This window comes from Plasmodium reichenowi, chromosome 11 (genome assembly GCF_001601855.1).
Source record: "Plasmodium reichenowi strain SY57 chromosome 11, whole genome shotgun sequence".
Taxonomy (NCBI): domain Eukaryota; phylum Apicomplexa; class Aconoidasida; order Haemosporida; family Plasmodiidae; genus Plasmodium; species Plasmodium reichenowi.
In genome coordinates, this window is record NC_033656.1 from 1,370,796 (window position 1) to 1,389,270 (window position 18,475).

At 19.2% G+C, this 18,475-nt stretch overlaps 6 protein-coding genes and 1 non-coding gene across 7 annotated transcripts; 2 read left to right on the forward strand and 5 right to left on the reverse strand.

The window, feature by feature from the left end:
- Positions 1-72: 72 nt before the first annotated feature.
- Positions 73-4,273, forward strand: PRSY57_1135300 (subtilisin-like protease 2; the record flags this gene model as incomplete). The annotated part of the gene is made up of 2 exons (XM_012908316.2): positions 73-2,789; positions 2,977-4,273. 2 exons carry the CDS (start codon positions 73-75, stop codon positions 4,271-4,273), a joined length of 4,014 nt encoding a protein of 1,337 aa, XP_012763770.2.
- A 994-nt stretch (positions 4,274-5,267) lies between these two features.
- Positions 5,268-5,465, reverse strand: PRSY57_1135400. Its single transcript, XR_002204070.1, has one exon. It is a non-coding gene; the product is annotated as a U2 spliceosomal RNA (small nuclear RNA).
- A 671-nt stretch (positions 5,466-6,136) lies between these two features.
- Positions 6,137-7,039, forward strand: PRSY57_1135500 (mitochondrial ribosomal protein S9 precursor, putative; the record flags this gene model as incomplete). The annotated part of the gene is made up of 1 exon (XM_012908317.2): positions 6,137-7,039. The coding sequence occupies one exon, from the start codon at positions 6,137-6,139 to the stop codon at positions 7,037-7,039; it is 903 nt and encodes a 300-aa protein (XP_012763771.2).
- A 773-nt stretch (positions 7,040-7,812) lies between these two features.
- On the reverse strand, positions 7,813-9,060 carry PRSY57_1135600 (hypothetical protein; the record flags this gene model as incomplete). The annotated part of the gene is made up of 1 exon (XM_012908318.2): positions 7,813-9,060. One exon carries the CDS (start codon positions 9,058-9,060, stop codon positions 7,813-7,815), a length of 1,248 nt encoding a protein of 415 aa, XP_012763772.2.
- Positions 9,061-10,220: 1,160 nt separating this feature from the next.
- PRSY57_1135700 (putative membrane protein) lies at positions 10,221-12,275 on the reverse strand (the record flags this gene model as incomplete). The annotated part of the gene is made up of 1 exon (XM_012908319.2): positions 10,221-12,275. The coding sequence occupies one exon, from the start codon at positions 12,273-12,275 to the stop codon at positions 10,221-10,223; it is 2,055 nt and encodes a 684-aa protein (XP_012763773.2).
- A 2,297-nt stretch (positions 12,276-14,572) lies between these two features.
- PRSY57_1135800 (UVB-resistance protein UVR8-like protein) lies at positions 14,573-15,850 on the reverse strand (the record flags this gene model as incomplete). Its single annotated transcript, XM_012908320.2, has 1 exon — positions 14,573-15,850. One exon carries the CDS (start codon positions 15,848-15,850, stop codon positions 14,573-14,575), a length of 1,278 nt encoding a protein of 425 aa, XP_012763774.2.
- Positions 15,851-17,452: 1,602 nt separating this feature from the next.
- PRSY57_1135900 (apicoplast ribosomal protein S14p/S29e precursor, putative) lies at positions 17,453-18,078 on the reverse strand (the record flags this gene model as incomplete). The annotated part of the gene is made up of 2 exons (XM_012908321.2): positions 17,453-17,556; positions 17,664-18,078. 2 exons carry the CDS (start codon positions 18,076-18,078, stop codon positions 17,453-17,455), a joined length of 519 nt encoding a protein of 172 aa, XP_012763775.1.
- Positions 18,079-18,475: the final 397 nt, after the last annotated feature.

The following is an 18,475-nucleotide window of genomic DNA, read 5'->3' on the forward strand; positions in this document are numbered from 1 at the left end:
TTTTTTTTTTTTTTTTTTTTTTTTTTTTTTTTTTTTTTTTTTTTTTGTTATTTTTTTTTCTCTTTTCGTATAATGCTGAATATTATTTATGTGGTTTCCTTGATATTAATAAAATTTATCTTTTATAAGGAATGTAATATTAATAATTTTTTAAGTAATATAGAATTGTATAATTATAAACTAAGGAAGAAAAACAGGATTCTAAATAATAATATAAATGATAGGAAATCCTTTTTGTCTGAGTTAGAACAAAATTACAAACCATTATTTGAGATATATGAGTTATCAGCTAATTTTGAGAAAGGAAGAAAAGAGTTAGAAAAAAAAACAAAGGGAGAAGAAATAGAAATAGAAAAAAAAAAAGAAAATGAGAAAAAAGAGGAATATGAAGAAGAAAATGATTTGGAAAAAGAATATAATGATGTCATAAATTTATTAGAATTAAGTTTAAGTTCTGAAAATAAGGAACTAAGTGCCGATGTAAGTAATAATGATAACTCTGGACATGAGGAAAATAATAAATACAAATTAAATGAAAAAAATTCTTCAAATTATAAAAATGATAAATCTCTTGATGAATTAATTAAGGGCGAAATACTTAAATTGAAACAGAATCCAAATATAAAAAATAAAAATATTTTGGATTATGATAAAATATTTAAAATAATTAAAGAAAAAATAATCAATAAGAATTTAGCTAGTAACAAAATAAAAGGGGGTGATAATCAAAAATTAAAAGAGGAAAAAAAACAAAGCTATATATCAACAAATGTGGAAGCCAAAAAAGATATCATAAATGATCAACTAAATAAAGGTATACCTACAAAGAAAGGAAATAAAGATGATATAATAAATAAAGAAAGTAATAAGGAGGATATTACTGATAAAGGAAAATCGAATTCTCTTCATAATTTCAATACATTAAATAATGAAGGAAACATAATAACAAAAGTATATGACCACTATACTATAGTAACCAATTCTAACGATATATTAAATGATATTTCTATTGATGCCTCAGATATTTCAAAAAATAGTATAGGAGGTATTAATATACCTTTTAATGAAAACGATAATAGTAGTTTTACTCATCAAAGATATATAGTAGTATCAAACAATGGAGAAAAAAAATACAAAATAGTTTTAATGACAAAGAATCCTAAATTTATGGATATGGATGGTATATATGATGAAGAAGAAAAAAAAGGATCTCTTATTGAATTAAATCAAAAAATAAATAAGGAGGAAAATACAAACCTTTATGATGGTACGGGGACATTATATTATGGTAAAAAATCAAAAAAGGAAAAAGAAAATACACAACAAAAAGGAGGAAATAATCCAAACGTAGGCATACACAAACACAATAATAATAATAATAATAATAATAATAATAATAATAATAATAATAATAGTAATAGTAATAGTATGAATGACGAAGAAATCAATTATCATAATAATAATAATAAAGAATCACCAAGTATGTTCAGACGTTTTATAAACTTTTTAAGTTTCTCAGGTAATGAAAATGAAAAAGAAGATACTTTAATTTATCATAATAAAAATGATATTTCCCACAAAAATAAGAAACAACAAACTGGTAAAAATAATGATAATAATGGTCTTAATAATAATAAACAAATTTTGTTAAATGTTGATAAACTTGTAGATCAATATCTATTAAACTTAAAAAATAATCACACGTCGAAACAAGAATTGATACTTGTACTTAAAGGAGAATTAGATCTTCATTCGAAAAATATGAAAAATGTTATAAATAATGCAAAGAAAAATTTAGAAAAATATTTTAAAGAACATTTTAAAGAATTTGATAAAATATCATATGATATATCAACACCCATCAATTTTCTTTGTATTTTTATACCAACTGTTTTTGATATGAATAATATGGATTTACTTAAACAAGCACTATTAATATTACATAATGATCTACACGAATATGTTGAAAATTGGAGTTTTTCTAGTACCTACCATACATACGAAGCGGATTATATAAAGGAAGAAGATTCTGTGTATGATAGATCTCCAAAGAAAAAATATATAAAAGCCAATAAAAAATTATATAACAACAAATATTCTTTTTTAAATAAATTCTTAAATATTGAACCACTTATATTATTTGCTAAAAAGTTAAATTCAAAACGTTCAAATATTGAGAAAGAAATTTTAAATTTTTTACCTAAGGAATTAAGAGATTATTCCACATGGAATTTGTCAATTATTAGAGTGTTCAATGCGTGGTTTTTGGCTGGATATGGGAATAAGAATGTAAAGGTATGTGTTGTTGATTCAGGAGCAGATGTAAATCATGTTGATTTAAATAGTAATTTATATATTCCAGAATATAATGAAAAATATGAAATGACTGAAGATTTTTATAATTTCATGGTAAAAAATCCTACAGATGCTTCAGGTCATGGTACACATGTCACTGGTATTATAGGAGGTGTAGCTAATGATTTAGGTGTAGTAGGTGTAGCTCCTAATATTACATTAATATCATTAAGATTTATTGATGGAAAAAAATATGGTGGAAGTTTTCATGCTATTAAGGCTTTAAATGTATGTATATTAAATAAAGCACCAATTATAAATGCTAGTTGGGGCTCTAGTCATTTCGACGTTAATTTACATCTAGCTGTGGAGAGATTAAAATATACATTAAATGGAAAGGGTAGTGTGTTAATAGCAGCATCTGGAAATAAAAGTAACGATAATGATATTTCACCTTTATACCCTGCAACATTTACATTTCCTCATGTTTATAGGTAATACAGAATATGTATAAAATATATGCAAGTTGGAAAAGAATTAATATGTATATATGGATATATATATATATATATATATATATATATATATACATGTTTATTATTATTATTGTTATTTTTTTATTTTTTATTTTTTATTTTTTATTTTTAATTTTTAATTTTTAATTTTTTTTTTTTTTTGTAGTGTGGCCTCCATTAGCAGAAATTTTGAAATTTCTCCGTTCTCAAATTATGGACACAAGAGTGTGCACATTTTAGCCCCAGGTCATCACATATATTCAACTATTCCAAATAACTCGTACAAGATCTTTACAGGTACTTCTATGGCTGCTCCTCATGTATGTGGTGTGAGTGCTTTGGTATATTCCGTTTGTTATAACCAAGGTTTTATTCCTCAAGCAGAAGAGGTGTTAGATATATTAACAAGGACATCTATAAAAATAATTTCTACAAAGAAAAGAACTATAAATGACAGTTTAGTTAATGCAGAAGGAGCAGTTTTGACAACTTTATTAGGAGGATTATGGATGCAAATGGATTGTTATTTTGTTAAATTTAATTTAGAAAAAGGTAAGAAAAAGCATATTCCTGTTGTTTTCTCTGCTTACAAGAAAGGAGTATATGAAACAGATATCGTTATAGCTATTATACCTATTGATGGGAAATCCAAAATATATGGAGAAATTCATATTCCTATAAAAATTGTAACAGATGTAAATATTCCCAATTTCCAGGAATCTCCACGGAGAGGAAAAAATTATACTATAGATTCTAATGAAGCACAGCATGATGAAGTCCTTTCTTATATCTGTGAAAATGCCTTATATAATTTGTATGAATATGATAGTCATTATTTGTTGGCTTCTGTCATATTATTTTTTCTAGCATTATTATCCATATTTGTTGGAGTAATATATATGAAGTCGCGTAAACATAGTGATGAAAAATGTTCTAAAAATCTTATCAAAAGTAATTATATACCAGAAATGGATGATGGTATGGAAGAAACACAACAACTGCAACAAGAAAGAAGACAATATTTCAGAGAATTATTTGGAGAAAATTTGCAGAAGAATTACGATCAACATTTTGTACAAGATTTTGGCGAAGATTTTGGTCAAGATTTAAGACAAGATTTCAAACTAGGTTCAACACCAGACTTAAAACAATATTCTGATATAGATTTACTAAATAAGATACAGGAACCGGAAAGGAAATCCGTAAAAATAATTATTAATAACTTTGAAGATAGAAAGAAAGAGACCAAAAGAAGACTACTCAAGGGATTAAATTATAATGGAGAAAATGTAAAGAAACATGATTTCACGAATGATAGTATTAGCAATAGTAGGAAAAATTTTAAATTCTCAAACAATACAGAAATGAAAAAAAATACTATAAAAAGTGAGGACGTCAAAATAGCATCTGACGATAATGTTAATAAAACAATGAATCAACTTGATGATATGTTTATGAAATGATATATAAAAAATATATAACACTTTGAGTTTTATACACCTTTTTGGAATACATTAAAAAAATATATATATTAAATATATATATATATATATTTTTTTTTTCATATTTATTTATTAGTAAATAATAAAAATTAACCATTTTATTTTTTTAAATATTTTCTTTGTTATAAAAATATCATATATATTTTTTTAATTTTTATGTAGCCTATTTATTATATATATATTATATATATATATATTTATGTATATTTTATTTTTTAATAGTACTCCTTTTTTATGTGAAAACACATTATCCTCTTTTTTCTGTTTCTCATTTTATTTTATTTATTTATTTCTTTAATCATTTTTTTTTTGGTATATATAATAGCTTTTATTAGTTCCATAAATATGTTAAAAAAAAAAAAAAAAAAAATTTAAAACAAGTGACATTTAAACTTGATTTATTTTTTAACCTTTCAAAAATTAAATTTATATTATTTTAAATATATCAAGGAATTATAATATAATATATGAGAAAATTTCCAAATGCTGATAAAAAAAAATCTTACGAAAAATATTGTTTCTAATTTTTTTTACAAAAATAAAAAAAAATAAGATTATATATATATATATTTATATATAAAATATATTTTGTATATTAGTTTTTCATTTCTATAAAATAAAGTATATATATTATAACTATATAATTATATATATTTATATTTTAATAAAAATAAATATTAAATAAAATATCTTCTTAAAACTAATATTATTATTTATTATATATATATATATATATATATATATATATATATATATATGATTTTATATAATTATTTACATAATTATTATTATCGAGTTTTATATTTAATTTATATTAAGATAAAAAAACGAAATATATAACTTTTTATAAAAGTTTTAATTTTTATAGTTATTTTTATGATTTCATTTTCTTCTCTTTTCTTTTCTTTTATTATTACAAAATAATATATATAAAAAATTGATGATTTAAAATTGTTAAGGGTGCACTGTACAAACCTTTAGTGCAAGGGTAAGGCAACGCGCGAAAGGTTATAAGAAGCAAGCTTCAAATTATCCTTTCCCCTATCAAAAATTTTTGTGAAATTGATAAGGCCTCTATTGAGACCATATCAGCTATCACGCTGATAAGAACAGGTACTACAAATTGATCTTAGCCAAGAGGCCGAGAAGGGTGAACTTCAGTAATATATATTTTTCACTATGTATATATTTCCCTACCAAAAGTGTACCTATACATATTTTTATCAAAATTGCAGAGGGAATAAAAAAAAAAAAAAAATAAAAATAAATAAATAAAATAAAATAATTATATATATATATAATTAAATAAATAAATAAATATATATATATATATATATATAATTAAAATTACAAAATTATAAAAATATAATATTTAAATAAAATTATAAAATTTAAATTAAAATATTACTGAATACTTTTAAAGTGTTTAGATATATATTTTAATATAAGTGATTATTTTTATTCTTAATTATAAAGGATAATGGCAAAAGGGAGAAAAATTAAATAAAGTAAAAAATAAAGGAAAGAAAAGAAATTATAAAAATAGGGTATCTATATATATATGTATATATATATATATATATATATATATATATATATATATTTTATTTATAAAATATTCCTTATATTTTTATGTTTTCTCTAAAGAATAAGAACATACTGGGAAAAGAAAAAAATGAATGAATAAAGAAATAAATGAGTTTTATTAAAAAGGGACAAAAAAAAAAAAAATAATAATAAAAAGAACAAACCATAACATTATATATATAAGTTCTAAATTTACATATGCCTATATAAAATTATATTAATATTTATATAAATAGTATGATAGGTATAAGATCTTTAAGAAATGTCATTTTTAAAAATATCAAGGAAAATATTAATAAAGGATTTTTTATTCAGTACATACATAATTATTCTACACAAAATGAAATAAGTAAAAAACCTAAAAATGATTATATTTTATCATTAGATGAAGCATTGTATTTATCTAAAGAGTTGGGAATTAAGACAACTACAGAAATCCAAAGAATTATTATGAGGTCCCCACCATTTTCTCCAGATACAAGTCCGTTCGTTATTGAAAATTTTTTTTCTAGTGAACGACAAGAAAATGATTCAGAAGAATTTTCACAAATTGATAAAAAAATTATGGAATTAGAAACAACAAAAAAAGAAAAAGAGGAAGATAAAAAAAACCAAGGTGATTTTTGTTCTAATAATATAAAAATCAGTGAAAGTGCAAATAATTATAATGATTCTATAATAAATAAAATATTAATAGATAATTTTAATAACAAAAGAGTAAAAACCTTTTGGCATGATAATAATGAATGGTTAGAGGAATCTGAAGGTATTGGGACAAATAAAAGATCATGTGCATATGTATATATAAAAAGAGGTTCTGGTATTATTAAAATAAATGATAATGAAGATTTATATATACGGTGGCCTTATTTCTATAACAGAATGGATGTGTTAGAACCATTTTATATTACAAATACAGCTTGCGTATTTGATGTTTTTATAAAATTAAAAGGAGGAGGAATAAGTGGACAATCAAAAGCAGCAAGATTAGCTGTAGGAAGAGCATTATTAAATGCATGTCCACATATATATAATGAGCTAAAACAACATGATATTTTATATGAGGATATGAGACAGAAATTTCCTAAAATGCCTGGAAGGAAAAAATCCAGAGCCATGAAGCAATGGTCCAAAAGATGAAAATACATATATATATATATATATATATATATATATATATATATACATATATATATAGTAATTTTTTTTTAATATGTATTTTTTTTTTTTTTTTTTTTTTTTATGTTAAATTTTTTTGTATTATGTTTTTATATGATATAACCAAAAATATAAATATTTTAAAATAAGAACATTTTTTTTTGAAAAAAATTAAAATTAAAAAAATTGTGAAATATAAAAAGAAAAAATAACTAAATGAATAATGTTTATATTATTTAGTAATAAAATATATTAATTATATATATGTATATATTATAAACCTGTTATAGCATATGAATCTATGTATAATTTGTTTTATGAAATTTTTTTAATAAGCAAACGATTATATATAGAAATAATATTGAAAAGTGCACATTTTTGTTGATATAATAATATATGAATACTGATAAAATTATTTTACGTATGTATATAAATATATTTAAAAATAAATAAATAAATACAACAGAGATTTATATAACTAGGATATTTATAAACTTGATGAATTAAATAAAATAGAATAATAAAATATAAAAAAATATACAAAATGAAAAACAAAAAAGACATCATTGTTGAGGATTAGTATGCACATATATATATATATATATATATATATATATATATATATATATATATTAGAATTGTAAATAATTGGAAAAACAAATAAATAATTTTTTTAATCAAATTTTTTTTTTTTAATACGATTCATAGTTACCAAATAAATTAATTATATTTACATTATTATTTTTTTTTTTATTTTATATGATGTACCTACCTTTAGATACAACTAAATTTGTTTTTTCCTTCTTTGGCATTTTAAAATTTATAGTAAACTTCTTTCTTGTATCATCTCGAACTTCATCATTTTTTAATAAAATTTTCAATTTTGCACTTGACTTTTCTAATTGTTCCTTTGTTGCTGTGTATATATCTTTTTTATAGCCCTTTTTAATTTTTTCCGATTTCATAATCTTTAGTAATTCATTTTCATTTGTTTTCCAATATTTGCCTAATTCAACATCTATGGCATTATAAATATATGGGCATTTAAATAACTCATGGATAAACTGAGCATATATATGTAAACTACTTAATGGGACTCCACAATTTTTAGGATGTTTAACTTTTCTTACATTAGCTGGTAAAATAATATCAGGTATATAACCACATAATAATTCTTTCTTTTTAAATTCCGGTAAATTTTTATCAAATATACATTTATTTTGCATATAATATTTATATATACTATTATCTTGTAATTGATTTTCTTCTATAATATTTAATATAAATTTTTTATCTTCATAACTTAGTTTTTTTCCACATTGTCTTTCTAATATTTTTTCTTCATTCCTTTTTTTTTGTTTTTCTTCCTTATTTTTTTCTTTTTGAGGGGATTTATTTTTTAATTGAATTTTTTTTAAAAAATATGCATCATCAAAACCGTAAAACTTACGATAAATATCTTCTTCTTTATTCATTTCCAATTTTTTTCCATAAAAATAATTTTTCCCACCTTCATCTTTCCTTTTAATTTCATAAGGTTTTTTAAAAAAATGTTCATAATCTTTAACAGCTAATTGTTCTATATAATCTTCATAAAACATTACTTCTCCATCATATATTCTTTGTCTTAAGGATTTTTTTTCACTTTTATAAATATTATCTTTTTTTTTTTTTTTTATATCTTCATTTTCTTTTTCGTTTATCATAGGAAATAATATTTCAATATTTCCATCATAATTATTTATATTATCTTGGTCATCGTCGTCATCATATTCTTCCTCATTTTCATTAATATCTTTTTCATACATTAACTCTGTTTTTAATTCATCAAAATTAGTTATTTTGGAATATCTTGGATATGTATAAGCACTTACTGGTAATTTATTGAATGATTTAACATTATATTTTTCTTTATATTTTTTATACAGTTCACTATAATTTATAAAATTATGATTTTTATCAAAATTTTGGTTTTTTATTAGGTCCAAATTATGTGATTTCATTTTTTTTTTTTTTTTTTTATCTTTAATTTTGGTTCAATTTGTTCGTACTATTTGACAGTTGTCTAGCTTTTCCGAATTTTTTTTTTTTTTTTTTTTTTTTTTTGGCTGTACATAGAAAAATAAAATTATAGTAAAAAAAAATTTACATAATAAATAAATTATAAGAAATAAAAATATATAGTTGTTTTTAATTAGTTTAATTATATATCAATACATTCCCTACAATATATTATTATCAATATCCTTCTTGTGGTAGTGAAATTTAAAAAAAAAATCAATTTGTGTGACACTTATAATTTGTTTATTTATTTCTTTTGAATCTAATAATTATATATATATATATATATATATATATATGAATTATGACTAATAATGATATATAATTACAAAACAAAAACAACAAGAAAATTATAAAAATAAAAAATAAACAAAGTATATATATATATATATATATTTAATTATTACTTTGAATTAAATACAATTCTTAATAAATTCAAAAATATACAGAAAAATAAAAAACATACAAAATATCAACTTCATAGAAAAAAGAAGAAAAAAAAAAAATATTTTTTTTACAACGTGTATGATGCATCTCGTGCATTTTAGTATATACATTTGCACACATTATTTTTTAACATTGTATTGATGTATACATATATATATATATATATATATATTATCTTGTTTATGTTTCTTTTTAGGTCGCATATTTTTTAATTTTAATTATTTTGATAAAACATAAAAATAGTTATGCAGACATACGTTTAACAATGTTACATATGTATAACAATTTTTTTTTTTTTTTTTTTATTATACATATGAATACATAAAATTAATTTATATTATATTATATTATATTATATTATATTATATTATATTATATTATATTATATTATATTATATTATATTTTTATGTTATTTTTGTGTGTTTTTATATTAACAACAAAATTAATTAAAAAAAAAAAAGGAAAAAAAAAAAAAAAAAACATAAATATATATAAATAATAAATACATAAAACAGTATAATATATTAATTTTTATACTAAAATGTTAATAATGTATAAAAAAAGGTAACGTTTAAGTTTGTTACTTTAAAAAAATAAAATTACACATATATATATAAATATATATATATTTATAATAAGATGTATGACTCCTCGTTAATCATTTTTTTTGTCGTGAGAGTCTACAACATTTTGTTCCTGTGTCAATTCCCTTAATTGTTCATTTTGATTTGCATTATTGTTGTTGTCTATTTTTTCATTTTGTGTAAGTGTATCATTTCTATTTTTATCTACTTTGTATATACATCTTTGATAAATATAACACAAGAAAATTATATCATCACGAAAACAAGAAAGTTTATGCATCCATGGCATATCGATTAAAAAGAAAGCTACATCATCAATAAATGTATTTAATGATTTGTATATTAATGCTTTCCATGGTAAATGTTCAACAGATTTTAATTTATAATTAATATAAAGTTGAGGTGTCATCATAATAAACCCAAAGGTATAAACAGTTCCTGCTAATACTGAAATAATATAGGAATACCAAGATTTGTATTTAAAATAGAATAAGGCATATATAGCATATCCTATAAGGCATGGTATTAATAAAATACCTACATATTTTATTGCAATTTTATCATATTTTTTGGTCATTGATTCTGTATAATTTTTTTTATCTTTAAATATAATAAATGGGTATTTTTTACTAAAGGATACATGTACAGCTTTGGTTACTTTCCAAGCTGACAATGCAACTCCTATAAACATTTCAAATAATAATAACCATGATGTTTTTTCTGAATCATATAAATATAAGGCTAATATAATATCACAAACAAATGCTGTTATAACACTCAATGCTGATAATCCTTCCATAGATTCATTTTTATACCAAAATTGCATATCATTTTTAAATGCGAAAAATGAGAATATGGAATGAAGTAAAATAAAAATAGCTGAAAATATTAACATATAAATATTAGTAGTCATTAATATTTTCTTCATCATATGTACTTCTTTATTTGCTGTAATATTTGTTATATTTTGAATTGAAAAAATATTATTATTATTATTATTATTATTATTATTATTTGTAGTAGTTGTAGTAGCAGCTGATGCTGCAGTTTCATTCATCATATTAAGTGAATAACTTATTTGTTTTATAAACATAAAATATATAAAACTACATGTTCCATAATTTATTTCTATATGTAACTTTTTATTTTCATCCATATTTTGTTCTGTTATATATAAATGTATATCATTTTGTTTTTTTGTTAACATATATGGATCATATGTACATATATAATTAACTCGTTTATCTTTAGATTTTAAAAAATTATCATCTAGAACATAATAATCTTTTTCTATTAACCAGAAATCAGATAAAAAGATTGGTGGTGTATATGTATTTGAAGTTAAATTAACTTTCCAATTTTTAAAATAAGGCATTTTAAATTCTTTTGCCATATGTTTTCCATCATCATATATAATATTAATATCAATTCTTCTTTTAATGTGATATAATTGTTGATTTCTTTTTTTCTTTTTTTGTTCTTCTATATTTTTTCTTTTTATATTATTACTTGGATCCATTAAATTATATTTCTCTTCTTCTTGTGATTCAAATGGTACCATTTTTACGGTAAGTGGAATATTTTCAACTAAAACTTTATCTTTAAATTCATATTTCAATGTTGTATTTTTGATTAATGGATAATTTCTTTTTTTATAAAAATGAATAGGAACAAGTACAACACTTAAATATTTTTCATCTTTCCAACTATCATTTAAATTAAAAGTATAATTTAATTTTTCATAAGAACTAAATGTTTTATGGTTATATAATTCTTTTTCTCTTATATTAATTAATTTACTATTGTTTTTCAAGTATTCAAAATCTAATGATTGATTATTACTTAAAAAAATATATATATCAAATATATCACCTTTCTCAAAACTATTTTTTAAAAGGACATTAGTTCTATCCATTATTCCAGACTTAGACATCATATTGTTTTTCCCACCCGATAAAAAATACATTACCAAATGCATAATTAACATCTGTACAATAATGGATACTATCTTTTGAAAAAATGGTACTCTCTGATTTTCATTTGTATTATTATTGTTATTGTTATTGCTTGTAATATTACTCCCTGCGTTTGCAGGTAGCTGAGGAGAACTTAACATTGAATCCATACTGTCTTTTTATTTACTAAAAAAATAAAAAATACATAAATACTAATATATGTAAATATATATATATATATATATGTATATTCTTGATATATATAAATATTTATATAATACGAACACAATTTCTGTATTTTTTATTTTGGATCATTCACAAAATTTTTATATTCAATTTTATAATTCTTCAGTAAAAAAGAATTTAAACATATATTATTTAATTTATATAATATTAGTTTGTTTGTTTTTTTTATAAATTGTTCCCTTTTGCTATTTATCTATTTATAATATTATATATAATATATAATCACCACTGAAAAGGTTATATAATAAATATATAATATATATTATATATTCATAAATATATATATTATATATAATATTGTTTTAAATTCTGAATACTATAATATTTTATTATATAAATTATAATTATTTTATTTTTGTAAAAAATGTTCAATTTAATATATTTACGTCATATTGAAAAGTAGATAAAAATAATAATTCTTTTGCTTTGCTTTTATTTGATTTTTAATTTTAATTTTAATTTAATTTTTTTTTTTTTTTTTCAATTCTCAATTAATTATTATAAAAAAATGAATTCTTCATATAAAATATTGTTTAAATAGAGCATAAAAAAAATATTAAGGGACAAAATATTTCTTAATTTTTAAACAAGTTATATTTTTATACATTTTGTATGTGAATATTTCATTTTTATAAATATTCTTGGGTACTTATGATGATATGTAATAATTATACATATTCATTATTATTGTTCTTTCTATATATATAATATATATATATATATAAATAATATATATTTATATATATATTATTTATATATTGAAGAAAATATTAATGTTGTACATATTATATATATATATATATATATATATATATATATATAATTACATTGCATATATTATAATTTATATGGATATAATGATAATTTATTATATGAATAAATATTTTATTATATATACATAAAAAAATATTTATTATATTTTTAAGTATTTATAAATATATAATTAATATATATATTTATACTTATAAAATAATATCCTATAAATGTAAAAAAAATAATTTAATTCTTCTTTTAATGTTTTATTAAAACAAAAAAATGAAAAGAGAAAAATTAAAAAAAAATATATATAGTATAGATTAATTATTGCAAAAAATTAATAAAATGAAAGTATTATTATAAAAAAAAGAAAAATAATAACATATATTTATGATATAATAATGTGTATAAAATAAATAAAAAAAAGAAATGAAAAGAGTTTGATTATTTATTTTGGGAATATATATTACCTAAATTTTTGTAAGTCTTCTTTTATATTATACATATATATATATATATATATATATATATATATATATATAATATATATATTTATATTAATTGGAAAAGATAAAAAAAAAAAAAAAAAAAAAACCTTAATATTTATATAATAATTAGCATGTTTTAAAATAAAACATATAAATAATGAATTCTTTAAAATTTGTGAATAAATTATTGAAAAGTAAAAATATCTCGCACCTTTATTTGTATATTTTTATATAAACTTAAAAAAAAAAAAAAAAAAATATAATAAATTAGTTCATTATAATTTAAAGTTTTTTTTTTCTTTCGGTCTTATATGATATATATAAAATGTATTTATGATATTTAAAAAAAAAAGAAAACAATGGTACAAATATATGTAGAGATTGCCGAATTATGGTTTCGTATTTTATTTTTATTATTTTTTCCTATTTCTTTTTTTTATTATTAAATAGATAATATTGTATATATATATAATATATATATATTTTATATACATTTTTATAGGATAACAAATTTTATGTCTAAATGTAATAATTTTATTATATTATATTCAAATTATATGCAAAAATTAATGCACAAAATAAGTTTTTTTTTCTCTTTCTTTTTTTTTTTTTATTATTTTATTTTAATACTTAAAAATATGTGTACTATTAAAAACTATAAATTATAAATATAAATTAATTAAAAAAAACATTATGATGAAATAAATTAAAAAGGTATAATTACCATTGTATATATTTTTATTTTTTTTGTCTCTTAATATCAACATATTTTTCATGAACCAAAAAAAAAGAAAAAAAAAGGGAAAAAAAAGAGGAAACAAGAACATAAGTTTCTCATTTGAAAGAATTATAAAAATTGGTATTACTTAAAAAGGGACAAATTAAAATATATATAAGTATGAATATAAATAAATATATATATATATATATTTTTTTTTTTTTTTTTTTTTTTTTTATTTATTTCATTTTTGTATGCTTTAATTATTTGCCAATGTTTTTGCAAGAACGCGTCCTCTACCACACGAGATATCACATATCTTTTCATTATTAAATAGGGCAGAATCTACTAAGGTTGGTTCGTTATGATTTTTTTTATCATTTAAAGCTAAACAAGAGGAATTATATTTTCCCCATGAATATAATTTATAATCAGATAGGAGCATTGAATAATAATATGTACTACCTCCTGCGTCAATTTTTTCGATATTTTTTTTTATTAAACTATTTTCATATAAAGGATTTAATGTTATAGCTTTGGGTTCAAGCCAAGCTCTTGATCCCCAAAAATAAATAATATTATTTTCTGAACAAGCAATCATATGATTATCACCACAAGCAATATATTTTATTTTAATATTTTCAATTTCAAAATATTTAACTTTATTAGGATATACTTCATGAGAATATAGATCTCCAATACTATTTTCTATACCTAATTGACCATAATCATTTCTTCCCCAAACATATACATCTCCATTTTTTGAAAGGGCTGCTGAAAAGCTATGTCCACAACTTATATCCTTAATTTCAATATTATTACTAACAAAATAATCTATTTCTTCAAAAAATAATTGATCACCATGATTACCTTTACCTAACCTTCCAAATTCTCCTTTTCCACATCCATAAACTTTTCCATTTTTTGTTAAAGCTAAACTATGTTGTTCACCACATGATATATTTATAAATTCAGAATCTTCATTTTTAAATGTTTCAACTCTTTTAGGTATATTTATATTATTTTTATTTCCTTGACCTAATCCATTAGCTCCTTTAAAAAGATTTCCCCCCCATCCCCAACTATACAATTCATTATTTTCATCAATAGCTAATGTATGTTTATATCCACAACATACATTTGTAAATTTTATATCTTCATTTGTTTTTACTTCTTTTGGTATTAATGAATAATTTTGTGATTTTTCATTTCCATCTAATGTTCTTCCTAACTGACCTTTATCATTTAATCCATATGTAAAAATTTTTCCATCTATAATAAAAGCTGAATGATTACAACCAGCTGATATTTTCCCTATGTTTACATTTTCAAATTCACTTAATTTTTCAGGCATCTTGTTTTTTTCTCCAACTTTTATAGAAGAAAATAAACTATCACCTGGACATCCCCATCTCCATAAATTATATTTCTGTTCTTTATTTTTTTTCGTCTCCACCTTTTTCTTACTACTATAAAATTTTACGTCATATTTTAAAAAACACCTTTTATTCTTCACAACATTTCCTATCTTAAGCATTTTACTTCAATTACATGTAGCATAAAAGAATAATTATTATAAAATATAAACTTATAGAATAATTAATATATTTACATATAACATATATATATATATATATATATATATATATATATATATATATATATTTATATATGATTGCTATATATTTTCTTTTTGTAGGTTCTTATATTGTAGATTTATACACCTGTATAAATTATATCTACCCTTTTGTGCCACATAAACATATATATATATATATATATATATATATATGTATATTATTAAAATTTTATGACAATATAAAATTTACTCTTATAATCATTTCAGAAAACAATATAATAAAATATTATCTTTCTAATTTTATGTATGATTATAGGTAAGTATCATTTAATCTGTCATATAGAAATCTATATATGGTTTTAAAAATATTTATATATGAATATATATTTTTATATATATAGTATAAATGTGTTAATAATATATTTTTCAATTGTAGTGGTACAGATATAATTATCTTTTAGATGATATACACTTTTTAAATACAAATATTTCTAAATATTTATATATTTTATATTAGTGTATTCATAAGGATAACAATTAATATGTTGGAAAAAAAAAAAAAAAAAAAAAAAAAAAAAATTCATACATATATATATATATATATAAGTTTTTATATTAAAAATGGTGAAATTTATGAAAATTGAATTATGAAAATTTACATATTATAAATATAAATAATATATATATATATATTATAGTAAGCTTTCTTATATATATATTTTTTTATTTTTAATTTATTATGCTTACTTTTTAAAATAACTTTTAAAATCAAATACATTATACATATATAAATATTATATATATATATTATTATTATTTTGTTATGCAAGCAGTTAATTTTCTTTTCTTTTTTTTTTTTTTTTTATATTTACATATAATCAATATCATTTTTTGGTTTTTTCATAAAATACTTAATTAAAATGAACACAAAAAAAAAAAATATTAATTTATTATATATTTTTTACAAGAAGATTTTCATATTTGTTTAATGGAGAAGATTTTTTTTCCTTTAAAAGGAAATGTGCAATCTCAGAAAACGTAATTATATATATATATATATATATATATGTACCTTTTTATGAATAAAAAAAAAAAAAAAAAATTATATATGTTATTATTATTATTTATATAATAATGGTTATTATTTTATTTTCTATATATTATAATGAAATACATATATATAGTATTTCATATTAGTACAAAAAAAATTAAGAAAAAAATGTGCATATATATATATATATATGTCAACGTGTAAGTGGATATAGATTATATCCATAAAAATATATTTTAGTTGTTTAAAATAATGCAGATAAAATATAATCAAACAAACAAAAAAAAAATATATACATATATATATATATATATATATATATATATATATATATATAGGGTGATATAAAAATATTTATATGTACATTCAAAATTATTGTTTTATTTATTTGTTCCTTTTACAATCTTCTTTATTTTCTTCTTTCCTTTTAATAAAATATATATATATATATATATATATTCATTGTCCTTTTATTCATTTTATAACCTTCAAAACTATTTGAAATGATATTACCAACTTGCTTTGACAAATCCAGGAAAAAACATTTTTTGTATAAGAGATCTTGCTTGATGTCTGCATAAACCAAAGAAGGAGTAATATCCTCTAGCTCTTCCTATAATATGATATATAAATATTTATGTATATATATGTTAAAAATATGTACCTATATATATATATATATATATATATATATATATATATAATACTATTATTACATACCTGTTATTGCGCATCTATTTCTATATCGTACTGGACAGGAATCTCTAGGTAATGTTGAAAGTTTATATTTCCAATAAACATATTCAATAGGTGACGAAGCTTCAGATATATATTTTTTTAATTGTTGCCTCTTTTCTTTATATCTTTCAATCATATACTTTCTTTTTAAATTTCTTTGTATTTTGGATTCATGCCTTTTAATCACTGTGTATTTATCATTCGGGTCTAGTCTCTTCTTTAAATTTAATATACTTAATTTTTTCCTCACATGATTTTTCTTTTTGTTTTCATAAATTCTATGAGAATATAAAAATAAGGATAAATCTGAACTTTTATGATTTACACATAATATAACCTTTCCTTGAAAGATCATAAAATTAAAAAAAAATAATAATAATTTTATAAAACTCAACATTTCACATTTTTATATTTAAATACAGAAAAAAAAACAAAAATTAATGTTATAAAATATATATAACAATCAAATAAAATAATAATAACAAATAATTTTTGTTACATATATATATATATATATATATATATATATGAATTTCTTTTTATAATAAAATGAATAGTTTTAAATTTTACAAATTAAAAAAATATAAATATTTCTTAATATATATATTATATATATATATATAATATTTATATGAATTTGCAAAATTGTATTAAACACATAGTTATTTAAAATGGACTTTATCTTTATGTGTATGTTTATCAATATTAAAAATAAACAATTACATCAAAAAAAATAAAAAAAAAAAAAAAAAAAAAAAAAAAAAAATAAAAAAATTTATATTAAATAATATTTT